The sequence below is a fragment of the Brassica oleracea genome, chromosome C7 (assembly GCF_000695525.1).
Source record: "Brassica oleracea var. oleracea cultivar TO1000 chromosome C7, BOL, whole genome shotgun sequence".
In the NCBI taxonomy this organism is placed as follows: Eukaryota; Viridiplantae; Streptophyta; class Magnoliopsida; order Brassicales; family Brassicaceae; genus Brassica; species Brassica oleracea.
Genome location: NC_027754.1, coordinates 48271899 through 48284831, shown reverse-complemented (window position 1 = coordinate 48284831; position 12933 = coordinate 48271899). Strand labels below are relative to the sequence as shown.

Below are 12933 nucleotides of genomic sequence, written 5' to 3'. Positions count from 1 at the left end.
GAGAGTCTTTTGTTGGCTTATCATACTCTTATCCACCACCGACCCTTTGTTTCTACCAACTAAACTATACTCTCTCCTAACCATTTGCCTCCTGCATTACCAATAATTTTGCATATCTCTACTCAAGATATATTTTTATTTCCGTATCAAAATTGTATACTTAGTTTAGGAATAAACAGATACAATCAGCTCTTACTCGCTTTTGGTGGGATTCAAACCAGGACCAGCGGAAAATGTCTTGGATTTCTTGGGGGACGATGACAAAGACAAAGAGAGATGGCGGGTTAGGTTTCCGATACATACAATGTTTCAACAACGCTCTGCTTAGGAAACTCAGTTGGCGTCTGATGTCCAACCCGGACGGGTTGCTTGCAAGAATCCTAACATGAAAATATTGCAAGTACAACTCAATATATGAGGTACATGCGGCATCAAACTGCTCCCATGGGTGGAGGAGCGTTCTCATAGGACGAGACCTAGTCATGAAGCACCTTGGTTGTGCAATAGGGAATGGATAAGCGGTTAGAGTCGGGTATGACCCATGGTTATCAACGACTCAGATGGAGCAACCTATGGGACCGGCGACAGAATCCACAAAGCATGCACTTGTTAAAGACTTGTTTCAGGATAATACGTGTAGCTGGAGCACGAAAAAGATAGAAGCACTGTTCCCATAACTTGCGACACAAATCTTAAGCATCAAAACAAGTAGAGAGGGCGGAGCTGATAAACGAATCTGGCTCAAGCACATGTCTGGCGTGTACACTACGAAATCAGGCTATCACGCTGCATTGGAGGGTAGAGTAACCGGAGCGGAAAACAGAGAAAGACCTGAGTTCCAATGGGCGAAAAAGGTCTGGAAAGTAAACTCCCCTATGAAGATCAAGTTGCTGATTTGGAAAGCTGGGGTTTACCTGTCAATGAGCGACTAGCGAGTAGAAAGATCATCCCAAGCCCAAATTGCGTAAGGTGCGAAGAGGTAGAAACAATCACGCACGTCTTCTTCACCTGCCCTTTTGCACAAGAAACGTGGAGAAAAGTACCCTTTAAGAAGGAGCTGACGCTGGCTGGATTACACCAGTTCTCGGAAGGTTGGAGCCGTGTTCAAGCAGAGGTGTGCTTGCCACCGACGGGAGTTAACGCTGGTTCCCTAGCGGCATGGGTCATTTGGAGTCTATGGATCACCAGGAACTATCGAATCTTTCAAGACAAAACGTTTATGGAACAAGAAGTGGTAACTAAAGCGATAGTTGATGGCAAGGAATGGAGTGCAGCTCAGCCCCTGAAACCGGATCTGACGACTACAAGAGTAATGAAAGGGGAGGACTATCGTTTCGAGACAATCTGTCAATCTGATGCTGCTTGGAAGAAAGAAAGTCTAACTGCAGGAGCAGCTTGGAAGTTTTCAAGACCGAGAGAGGTTTTCAACAGGTCGACATCGATGATTTTCACGTTTGTGAAATCACCCTTGTGGCGGAGGGTCTAGCCTTGCGTTCAGCAATGGAGCAAGCAATTTTAATGGATTACAAACAAATCTCCTTTGAATCGGACTCAAAGATATTGGTGACAGCAATACTTGAAGGTTCAACCATATCAGATTTGCATGGAATCATGTCAGATATCAGGTCGTTGGCGGAGGTTTTAATGCATAGTTGACAAAAAAATATTGAGTTTTACCTTAAATGCTCTATATACTGAAACTTATACTTTTTATTGTTGTTCTAATTTTTCTAACGACATTCTTATTAATGTATGTTAAACTCTCTTTCATGGTATATGAGAATCGTTCTAATTTTTTTATCAATTAATTAGTAAAACTTCATAATACTATCTAAATCAGTGGAATAACCACTCTAAAATCGTTATTCTTTTAGATATCAAGGCCTTATCTGAAGAGTTCAACTCTGTCTCGTTTCATTGGGTCAACAGAGACTCTGTTTCCTCTGTTGACTTTTTAGCTAAGCAAACTTTGAATGCATTTGTAGCAAACCTAAGTTAAGTTTAATGAAAGTGTTTGATGAACAAAAAAAAAAATCCACTCTAAAATCGTTATTCTCTTGGGAAACAGAGACAACAAAGGTTCCAAACCTCTTTGAGCATCATCATATGTTAGTGTATGATGCAACTATTCATTAAAAAATATTGTCATATTTTTAGAATTTTTTTCCAAATCTATGTATAAATCGCTATGAATATATTGAGTTTTACGTTAAACGCTCTATATACTGAAGCTTATACTTTTTAGTGTTGTTTTAAAATTTCTAACCATATTCTACATTTATGTTAATGTATTTTAAACTCTCTTTCATGGTACATGTGCATCTTTCTAATTTTTGGTAAATGATTTATATACTGAAGCCTATAATCTTTAGTGCTGTTTTAAAATTTCTAACCACATTCTACATTTGTATTAAAGTATGCTAAACTCTCTTTCATGGTACATGAGCATCGTTCATTTTTTTTTATAAATTAATTTAGTAAAACTTCATATACTCCCTAAATCGGAGAAATTACCACTATAAAATCATATTTTCTTTAAAAAAGGAGACAACAAGGGCTCCAAACCTCTTTAAACATCATCATATGTTAGTGAAAGATGTGTTATATTTTTGATTTTTTTCAAAATCTATGTATAAACTCATACGAAATATTGAGTTTTACGTTAAACGTTCTATATACTGAAGCTCAAACTTTTTAGTGTTGTTTTAAAATTCTAACCACATTCTACATTTGTATTAATGTATGCTAAACTATCTTTCATGGTACATGAGCATCGTTCAATTTTTTTTATAAATTAATTTAGTAAAACTTCATATACTCCCTAAATTAGTGGACTAACCATTATAAAATCGATATTCTCTAGAGAAATGGAGACAAAAAAGGTTTCAAACCTCTTTGACCATAATCATATATTAGTACAGGAGAAAAATATGTATTAAAGCAATATGGTTATATTTTTTGAATTTTTCTCAAAATCAAAGTGTTAACCGTTACGAAAATATTGAGTTTTACGTTAAACACTCTATATACTGAAGCTTATATTTTTTAGTATTGTTTTAAAATTTCAAACCACATTCTACATTTTTATTAATTTATTTTAAACTCTCTTTCATTGTACATGGACATCTTTCTAATTTAATATCAATTAATTTAGTAAATTATAATCTCTAAATGAGTGGACTAACAATTATAAAATCGAGAAACATAGACAACAAAGTTTTCAAGCCTCTTTGATCATCATCATATGTTAATTTAAGATGCAACTATGTATTAAAACAATATTGTTATATTTTTGATTTTTTTCAAAATCTATGTATAAACTCATACGAAATATTGAGTTTTACGTTAAACGTTCTATATACTGAAGCTCAAACTTTTTAGTGTTGTTTTAAAATTCTAACCACATTCTACATTTGTATTAATGTATGTTAAACTCCCTTTTATGCTTTATGGGATTATAATTTTATATCAATTAATTTAGTAAAACTTCATAATACTCCCTAAATCGGTGAAAAAATCACTATAAGATCGCTATTTTCTTTTAAAATGGAGACAAAAAAGGCCTCAAACCTCTTTCAGCATCATCATATGTTATAGCAGGACGCAACTATGTATTAAAACAATATTGTCATTTTTTTTTAAAATTTAATCCCTACAAAAATATTGAAATTTGGTAAATAGTTTATATAGTGAAGTCTATAATCTTTAGTGTTGTTTTAAAATTTCTAACTAAATTCTACATTTGTATTAATGTATGTTAAACTCTCTTTCATGGTACATGAGTAACGTTCAATTTTTTTTATAAATTAATTTAGTAAAACTTCATATATTTCCTAAATTAGTGGACTAACTATTATAAATGGAGACAACAAAGGTTCCATCCCTCTTTGACCATCGTCATATATTAGTACATGAGGCAACTACGCATTAAAGGAATATTATCTTATTTTTTTATTTTTTTCTTAAAATTATGAAAATATTAAGTTTTACGTTAAACACTCTATATATTGAAACTTATAGTTTTTATTGTTGTTCTAAATTTTCTAACGACATTCTAAGTTTTTATTAATGTATTTTAAACTCTCTTTCAAGGTATATGAGAATCGTTCTAATTTTTTATCAATTAATAAGTAAAACTTCATAGTACTATCTAAATCAGTGGAATGACCACTATAAAATCGTTATTCTCTTGGGTAACAGAGACAACAAAGGTTCCAAACCTCTTTGAACATCATCATATGTTAGTGCAGGATGCAACTATCTATTAAAAAATATTGTCATATTTTTTGAATTTTTAACCAAATCTATGTATAAATCGCTATTAATATATTGAGTTTTATGTTAAACGCTCTATATACTGAAGCTTATATTTTTAGTATTGTTTTAAAATTTCTAACCACATTCTACATTTGTATTAATGTATTTTAAACTCTGTTTCATGGTACATGGACATCTTTCTAATTTTTTATCAATTAATTTATTAAATTTCATATAATCAATAAATTAGTGGACTAATCATTATAAAATCGCTATTTTTTAGAGAAACATAGACAATAAAGGTTTCAAGCCTCTTTGACCATCATCATATGTTAGTTTAGGATGCAACTATGTATTAAAGCAATATTTTTAAATTTTTTGAATCTTCTCAAAATCTACGTTTTAACCCTACGAAAATATTGAGTTTTACGTTAATCGCTCTATATACTGCAACTTATACTTTTTTATTATTGTTCAAAATTTTCTAACGACATTCTAAATTTGTATTAATGTATGTTAAACTCTATTTCAAGGTATATGAGAATCGTTCTAATTTTTTATCAATTAATTAGTAAGACTTCGTAATACTATCTAAATTAGTGGAATAACCACTACAAAATCGTTATTCTCTTGGGTAACAGAGACAACAAAAGTTCCAAACCTCTTTGAACATCATCATATGTTAGTGCAGGATGCAACTATCCATTAAAAAATACTGTCATATATTTGGAATTTTTAACCAAATCTAAGTATAAATCGCTATGAATATATTGAGTTTTACGTTAAACGCTCTATATACTGAAGCTTATATTTTTAGTGTTGTTTTAAAATTTCTAACCACATTATACATTTGTATTAATGTATTTTAAACTCTATTTCATGGTACATGGACATCTTTCTAATTTTTTATCAATTAATTTAGTAAATTTTATATAATCCCTAAATTAGTGGACTAACCATTATAAAATCGCTATTTTCTAAAGAAACATAGACAACAAACGTTCCAAACCTCTTTGACCATCATCATATGTTAGTTTAGGATGAAACTATGTATTAAAACAATATTGTTATATTTTTTATTCTTTTCAAAATCTATTTATAAACTCATATGAAATATTGAGTTTTACGTTTAACGCTCTATATACTGAAGCCCAAACTTTTTAGTGTTGTTTTAAAATTTCTAACCATATTATACATCTGTATTAATATATGTTAAACTCTGTTTCATAGTTTATGGGAATTGTTATAATTTTTTTATCAATCAATTTAGTAAAACTTCATAATACTCCATAAATCGGTGAAATAACCAACTATAAGATCGCTATTTTCTTTAAAAAAAAGAGACAACAAAGGCTTCAGACCTCTTTCAACATCATCATATGTTACTGCATGACGCAACTATGCATTAAAACAATATTGTCATTATTTTGAAATTTTCTCAAAATCTATGTGTTAACCCCTACAAAAATATTGAAATTTGGTAAATACTTTATATAGTGAAGTCTATAATCTTTAGTGTTGTTTTAAAATTTATAACCACATTCTACATTTGTATAAATGTATGCTAAACTCTCTTTCATGGCACATGAGCATCGTTTAATTTTTTTATAAATTAATTTAGTAAAACTTCATATACTCCCTAAATTAGTAGACTTAACCATTATAAAATCGCTATTCTCAAGAGAAATGAAGACAACAAAGGTTCCAAACCTCTTTGACCATCATTATATATTAGTACAAGAGGCAACTACGCATTAAAGCAATATTTTCATATTTTTGGAATTTTTCTCAAAATCTATGTGTTAACCCCTACGAAATTATTGAGTTTTACGTTAAACGCTCTAGATACTGAAACTTATGCTTTTAATTGTCGTTCTAAATTTTCTAATGACATTCTAAATTTTTATTAATGTATGTTAAACTCACTTTCAAGGTATATGAGAACCGTTCTAATTTTTTATCAATTAATTAGTAAAACTTTATAATACTATCTAAATCAGCGGAATAACCAAATATAAAATTGTTATTCTCTTGGGTAACAGAGACAACAAAGATTTCAAACCTCTTTGAACATCATCATGTGTTAGTGCAGGATGAAACTATCCATTAAAAAATATTGTCATATTTTTTGAATTTTTAACCAAATCTATGTATAAATCGCTATGAATATGTTGAGTTTTACGTTAAACGCTCTATATACTGAAGCTTATATTTTTTAGTATTCTTTTAAAATTTCGAACCACATTATACATTTGTATTAATGTATTTTAAACTATCTTTCATGGTCCATGGACATCTTTCTAATTTTTTATCAATTAATTTAGTAAATTTCATTTAATCTCTAAATTAGTGGACTAACTATTATAAAATCGCAATTTACTAAAGAAACATAGACAACAAACGTTCCAAACCTCTTTGACCATCATCATATGTTAGTTTAGGATGAAATTATGTATTAAAACATTATTGTTATATTTTTGATTGTTTTCAAAATCTATTTATAAACTCATACGAAATATTGAGTTTTAGGTTAAACGCTCTACGTACTGAAGCCCAAACTTTTTAGTGTTGTTTTAAAATTTTTAACCATATTCTACATTTGTATTAATGTATGTTAAACTCTCCTTCATGGTTTATGGGAATTGTTATAACTTTTTATCAATGAATTTAGTAAAACTTCATAATACTCCCAAAATCTGTGAAATAACCAACTATATGATCGCTATTTTCTTTAAAAAAGGAGACAAGAAAGACTTCAAACCTCTTTCAACATCATTATATGTTAGTGCATGACGCAACAATGCATTAAAACAATACTGTCATATTTTTTGAAATTTTCTCAAAAACTATGTGCTAACCCCTACAAAAGATTGAATTTTGGTAAATGCTTTATATACTGAAGCCTATAATCTTTAGTGTTGTTTAAAATTTCTAACCACATATTACATTTGTATTAATGTATGCTAAATTTTCTTTCATGATACATGAGCATCGTTCAATTTTTTTTTATAAATTAATTTAGTAAAACTTCATATACTCCCTAAATTAGTGGACAAACCATTATAAAATCGTTATTCTCTAGATAAATGGAGACAACAAAGGTTCCAAACCTCTTTGACCATCATCATATGTTAGTTTAGGATGAAATTATGTATTAAAACATTATTGTTATATTTTTGATTGTTTTCAAAATCTATTTATAAACTCATACGAAATATTGAGTTTTAGGTTAAACGCTCTACGTACTGAAGCCCAAACTTTTTAGTGTTGTTTTAAAATTTTTAACCATATTCTACATTTGTATTAATGTATGTTAAACTCTCCTTCATGGTTTATGGGAATTGTTATAACTTTTTATCAATGAATTTAGTAAAACTTCATAATACTCCCAAAATCTGTGAAATAACCAACTATATGATCGCTATTTTCTTTAAAAAAGGAGACAAGAAAGACTTCAAAACCTCTTTCAACATCATTATATGTTAGTGCATGACGCAACAATGCATTAAAACAATACTGTCATATTTTTTGAAATTTTCTCAAAAACTATGTGCTAACCCCTACAAAAGATTGAATTTTGGTAAATGCTTTATATACTGAAGCCTATAATCTTTAGTGTTGTTTAAAATTTCTAACCACATATTACATTTGTATTAATGTATGCTAAATTTTCTTTCATGATACATGAGCATCGTTCAATTTTTTTTTATAAATTAATTTAGTAAAACTTCATATACTCCCTAAATTAGTGGACAAACCATTATAAAATCGTTATTCTCTAGATAAATGGAGACAACAAAGGTTCCAAACCTCTTTGACCATCATCATATGTTAGTTTAGGATGAAATTATGTATTAAAACATTATTGTTATATTTTTGATTGTTTTCAAAATCTATTTATAAACTCATACGAAATATTGAGTTTTAGGTTAAACGCTCTACGTACTGAAGCCCAAACTTTTTAGTGTTGTTTTAAAATTTTTAACCATATTCTACATTTGTATTAATGTATGTTAAACTCTCCTTCATGGTTTATGGGAATTGTTATAACTTTTTATCAATGAATTTAGTAAAACTTCATAATACTCCCAAAATCTGTGAAATAACCAACTATATGATCGCTATTTTCTTTAAAAAAGGAGACAAGAAAGACTTCAAAACCTCTTTCAACATCATTATATGTTAGTGCATGACGCAACAATGCATTAAAACAATACTGTCATATTTTTTGAAATTTTCTCAAAAACTATGTGCTAACCCCTACAAAAGATTGAATTTTGGTAAATGCTTTATATACTGAAGCCTATAATCTTTAGTGTTGTTTAAAATTTCTAACCACATATTACATTTGTATTAATGTATGCTAAATTTTCTTTCATGATACATGAGCATCGTTCAATTTTTTTTTATAAATTAATTTAGTAAAACTTCATATACTCCCTAAATTAGTGGACAAACCATTATAAAATCGTTATTCTCTAGATAAATGGAGACAACAAAGGTTCCAAACCTCTTTGACCATCATCATATGTTAGTTTAGGATGAAATTATGTATTAAAACATTATTGTTATATTTTTGATTGTTTTCAAAATCTATTTTAACGAAACTCTAAATTTTTATTAATGTACGTTAAACTCTCTTTCAAGGTATATGAGAATCGTTCAAATTTTTTATCACTTAATTAATAAAACTTCATACTACTATCTAAAACAATGGAATAACCACTATAAAATTGTTATTCTCTTGGAAAACAGAGACAACATGAGTTTTACGTTAAATGCTCTATATACTGAAAATTATACTTTTTATTATTGTTCTGAATTTTCTAACGACATTCTAAATTTTTATTAATCGTATATTGCGACACGAAAGGGATTGGGATAAAGTGAGATATGTCACTTTACCTAACATTATTTAATTCTTATTATTAATATATGTGCCTCTAAATTTTGCCCCCATCGACTCTTTCTAGTTATTTATACCTTTGTAGTGCCAATAATAGAAGTGGAACAAGCAACTATAAAAACTTTAGCAAAAGAAAAGTAAAAGCAAACAAAACCTATTTTAATGAAATTGAACATTTTGTTTCTAAATCTATAGCTTATGTGCAACTTATTCGATATATGGTTTCGTGTGAACTAATTAAGAGAGGTAGATGATAAATGGAGATCCATGATGGAGCTATACTAGCTGCATTGCAAATTTCAGAATTTAAAATGGGATAAATAAGCCATTTCTTAGCCAACAAATGAATGATGCGAGAGCACAAGTACTTAGATTGTGAATAATCCCTTCGCCGATGCTCTCTGCATGTGAACTTATATAGCCAAGAGAAAAAGAATTTACAGAGAGACAAATGAACGATAATAATGGGAAGTCATTTAGTTAATTTCTCACATAAATTAAGCGATGTACGTATATTTTCTTTTTTTCAAACACATCTGAAAAAAAAAATGATTTGTGTAGAATATATTTGATGCTTCTGGTAGTGCTCTCTTTTTATTCGCACCTCGAAAAAGCTAGGCTGGCAGTATATATGCCCATCTAAATTAGAAGACGTAATTACAAGAGCCTTACACCATGAATAACCTCTTAACTTGGGTTTTTAGTTTCGGGTAAAAGACGGTTCTTAGATTTTAACTAAAAAAACGTAAGAATCGATTTTTAAATAAGAAATATAAGAGTCATCTCTTATCCAAAAAATGTAAAAAAAAAGAATTTTTTTTTATCAAATCGTGAATTAAGAACCCCGCTAAGAAACCGGGTTAATCATGCTCTAATGGAGGTTCTTAGAGTGGAGTTCCTATCGAGATATAAGAAACCATCTCTTAATTTTTAACTTAAAAGAACTAAGAACCGGTTCTTAAATATTATTCATCCGACCCATGCATGAATATAATAAGGTTTTCATAACCACGAATAACATTACTTTTAAGAATGATAGTAGTAATTAATTAATGCGAATAGCGAAACACGTTCCTTTGAAGAGATGATAATTGATACGAGCATATATTCCTTAATTTTTATCACTTTTAAATTAGTGCCTATCATAATATTCGCGCATATATATATATATATATATATATATATATATGTGTCTATGTTGCTGAACAAGTAAGAAGTATAGCTAGTAAGAAGAAGAAGATATAATAAAAATGTCGGAGACTTTCAAAGTGTGCTTCTGTTGTAGCAGGAGCTTCAAGGAGAAAACGAGGCAGCCACCAGGAAGCATCAAGAGACTCTTCGAAGCTTACTCAAGAAACGGCAAGATGTCTTCGGATGACCTTTTAAGGTTTGTGAGTGAAGTCCAAGGAGAAGGGCACGCAGGGATGGACTACGTGCAGGGTATCTTCAACAGCGTTAAACACCACAACGTTTTCCATATACATGGTTTTGTTCATCTAAACGCCTTCTATCGCTACCTCTTTAGCGATACAAACTCTCCTCTTCCCTTGTCTCGCCAGGTACGTAAAAGATTAAAGATGTTCATCATTTACTTTTCTTTCACAACACATTAATTAACTGACAGTACTTGTGGGTTACTTTTTTTAAAAAAAAGGTGCATCATGATATGAAGGCCCCGTTAGCGCATTACTTTGTGTACACGGGACACAACTCTTACTTGACTGGGAATCAAGTGAACAGTAGAAGCAGCGTAGAGCCGATCGTGCAGTCTCTGAGAAAAGGTGTAAAAGTGATCGAGCTTGATTTATGGCCTAATCCTTCTGGAAACGCTGCTGAAGTTCGTCATGGCGGGTTGGTACCCTACTAACACACTATTATTATGCTATTCAAAAAAATAAATTATTTTCTTTAAAAAGAGTTGATATATATATATATGTTTTTGGTGCTCATCATCAGGACGCTTACCTCGCATGAGGATTTGCAGAAATGTCTCAACGCCATAAAGGAAAATGCGTTTTATGTGTCTGATTATCCAGTCATAGTCACTCTCGAAGATCATTTGCCACCCAATCTTCAAGGGAAAGTTGCTAAGGTGAGACGTATCTTCTTCTCCTTTGCTCAGAACAGAGGAGCTTTACAAGTTTTAACTGATTTTTTTTTTTTTTTATTTGGGTAATGTGTTGTTGTAGATGTTAACTAGAACATTCAGAGGGATGCTGTTTCGTTCTGACTCAGAGAGTTGTAAGCACTTTCCATCACCAGAAGAGCTTAAGAAGAAGATTCTTATTTCTACAAAGCCTCCAAAGGAGTATCTTGAGAGCCAAGCTATTCAGTCCTCAAGAAGAACTCCAGTAGATAGAACCACTTCCTGGAGCGTAAGAACTGATCATATGACGCAAATATTTTGAATTGACTTTGTAAACATTCTCAGCGTTTCTTCGTTGTCATAGGGCACTATTAATATGTCATGGAGAGGAGAAAACAAGATTCCTGAAGAAGATGAAGAAGACGAAGAGAGTGAAGCTGTTGGATATAGAGACTTGATAGCGATTCACGCTGGAAATTGCAAAAGTGGTTTGGAGGATTGCTTGAGAGATGATCCAGAGAAGCCTCGAAGGATAAGCGTGAATGAGCAGTGGGTAGAGAATGTGGTTAGAACCAGAGGAAGCGATGTTGTAAGGTAAATAAAATTATATATATAGAGTGAGATGTGATGAACAAAACGTATTGAAGCATTGAACAGGTTTACACAGAGGAATCTAGTGAGGATATATCCAAAGGGAACAAGAGTGGACTCATCAAATTACGACCCTCATGTAGGATGGACATACGGTGCTCAAATGGTTGCTTTTAACATGCAAGTAAGTAGTGCTCTGTTCATTCATGGAATGGTGCAGATCTTGTTTTAATAATATAAATATTTTTTAAAAAATGGGTTGAAAAGGGACATGGGAAGCAACTATGGATAATGCAAGGAATGTTCAAAGCCAATGGTGGATGTGGCTACGTTAAAAAGCCTCGCATTTTGCTAGACACGCAGAGACTCTTTGACCCATGCAAAAGGCTTCCCATCAAGACCACTCTTAAGGTGAAAATCTTCACAGGGGAAGGGTGGGATTTGGATTTCCCTCAGACACACTTCGATCAGTACTCTCCTCCTGATTTCTTCGTCAAGATTGGAATTGCAGGAGTTCCCAGGGACACGGTCTCTTACAGAACCGAGACAGCAGTTGATCAGTGGTTTCCTATATGGAAGCAAGAGTTCCTGTTTCAGCTCTCTGTGCCAGAATTGGCACTTGTGTGGTTCAGAGTCCAAGATTACGACAATGACACCCACAATGATTTCGCAGGACAGACATGTCTTCCACTCCCGGAACTCAAGTCCGGAATCAGAGCCGTCCGGCTTCATGATCGAGCAGGAAAGCCTTACAAGAACTCTAGACTTCTCGTCAGCTTCTACTTTGACCCTCCTTACACGTTTTGACTTGTTCTTCTTTCTTTCTTAAATCAATTTCTTCAAATAAGCAGCTAGCAGCTACTTGCATTTGTCTGTAATATAGTTTAGAGAAATAATGTGATGGTTTCCTTTTATAATACGCGCTTGTCTCCCCCTTTCACTACCAGAAATTCGCTACGAGCTATCCGTGCGGCAACCCCGAGTATATATATTATTATTTGTCCAAACATTACAAGATTTCACCGTAGTCTATTGGTCGGAAGTCTTATATATAAGCAGGAAACTTGGGTTCGAGGCGAGATCTTGTATATTT

The 12933-nt window shown here is 31.6% G+C and overlaps 2 protein-coding genes across 2 annotated transcripts; both read left to right on the top strand.

Moving 5' to 3' along the window:
- Positions 1–841: 841 nt before the first annotated feature.
- Positions 842–1486, top strand: LOC106303496. Its single transcript, XM_013739749.1, has one exon. It carries the CDS (start codon positions 842–844, stop codon positions 1484–1486), a length of 645 nt encoding a protein of 214 aa, XP_013595203.1.
- An 8886-nt stretch (positions 1487–10372) lies between these two features.
- LOC106306062 (phosphoinositide phospholipase C 3) lies at positions 10373–12882 on the top strand. The gene is made up of 7 exons (XM_013742527.1): positions 10373–10722; positions 10818–11014; positions 11120–11255; positions 11353–11538; positions 11614–11843; positions 11907–12024; positions 12108–12882. Exons 1-7 carry the CDS (start codon positions 10414–10416, stop codon positions 12645–12647), a joined length of 1716 nt encoding a protein of 571 aa, XP_013597981.1. The 5' UTR covers positions 10373–10413; the 3' UTR covers positions 12648–12882.
- Positions 12883–12933: the final 51 nt, after the last annotated feature.

Coding starts and splice junctions, on each gene's coding strand:
- LOC106306062 (XM_013742527.1), top strand. CDS start 10,414: ATGTCGGAGACTTTCAAAGTGTGCTTCTGTTGTAGCAGGAGCTTCAAG. Junction 11,015..11,119: donor GCTGAAGTTCGTCATGGCGG/GTTGGTACCCTA, acceptor GCTCATCATCAG/GACGCTTACCTCGCATGAGG. Junction 11,539..11,613: donor ATAGAACCACTTCCTGGAGC/GTAAGAACTGAT, acceptor TCGTTGTCATAG/GGCACTATTAATATGTCATG.
- LOC106303496 (XM_013739749.1), top strand. CDS start 842: ATGGGCGAAAAAGGTCTGGAAAGTAAACTCCCCTATGAAGATCAAGTT.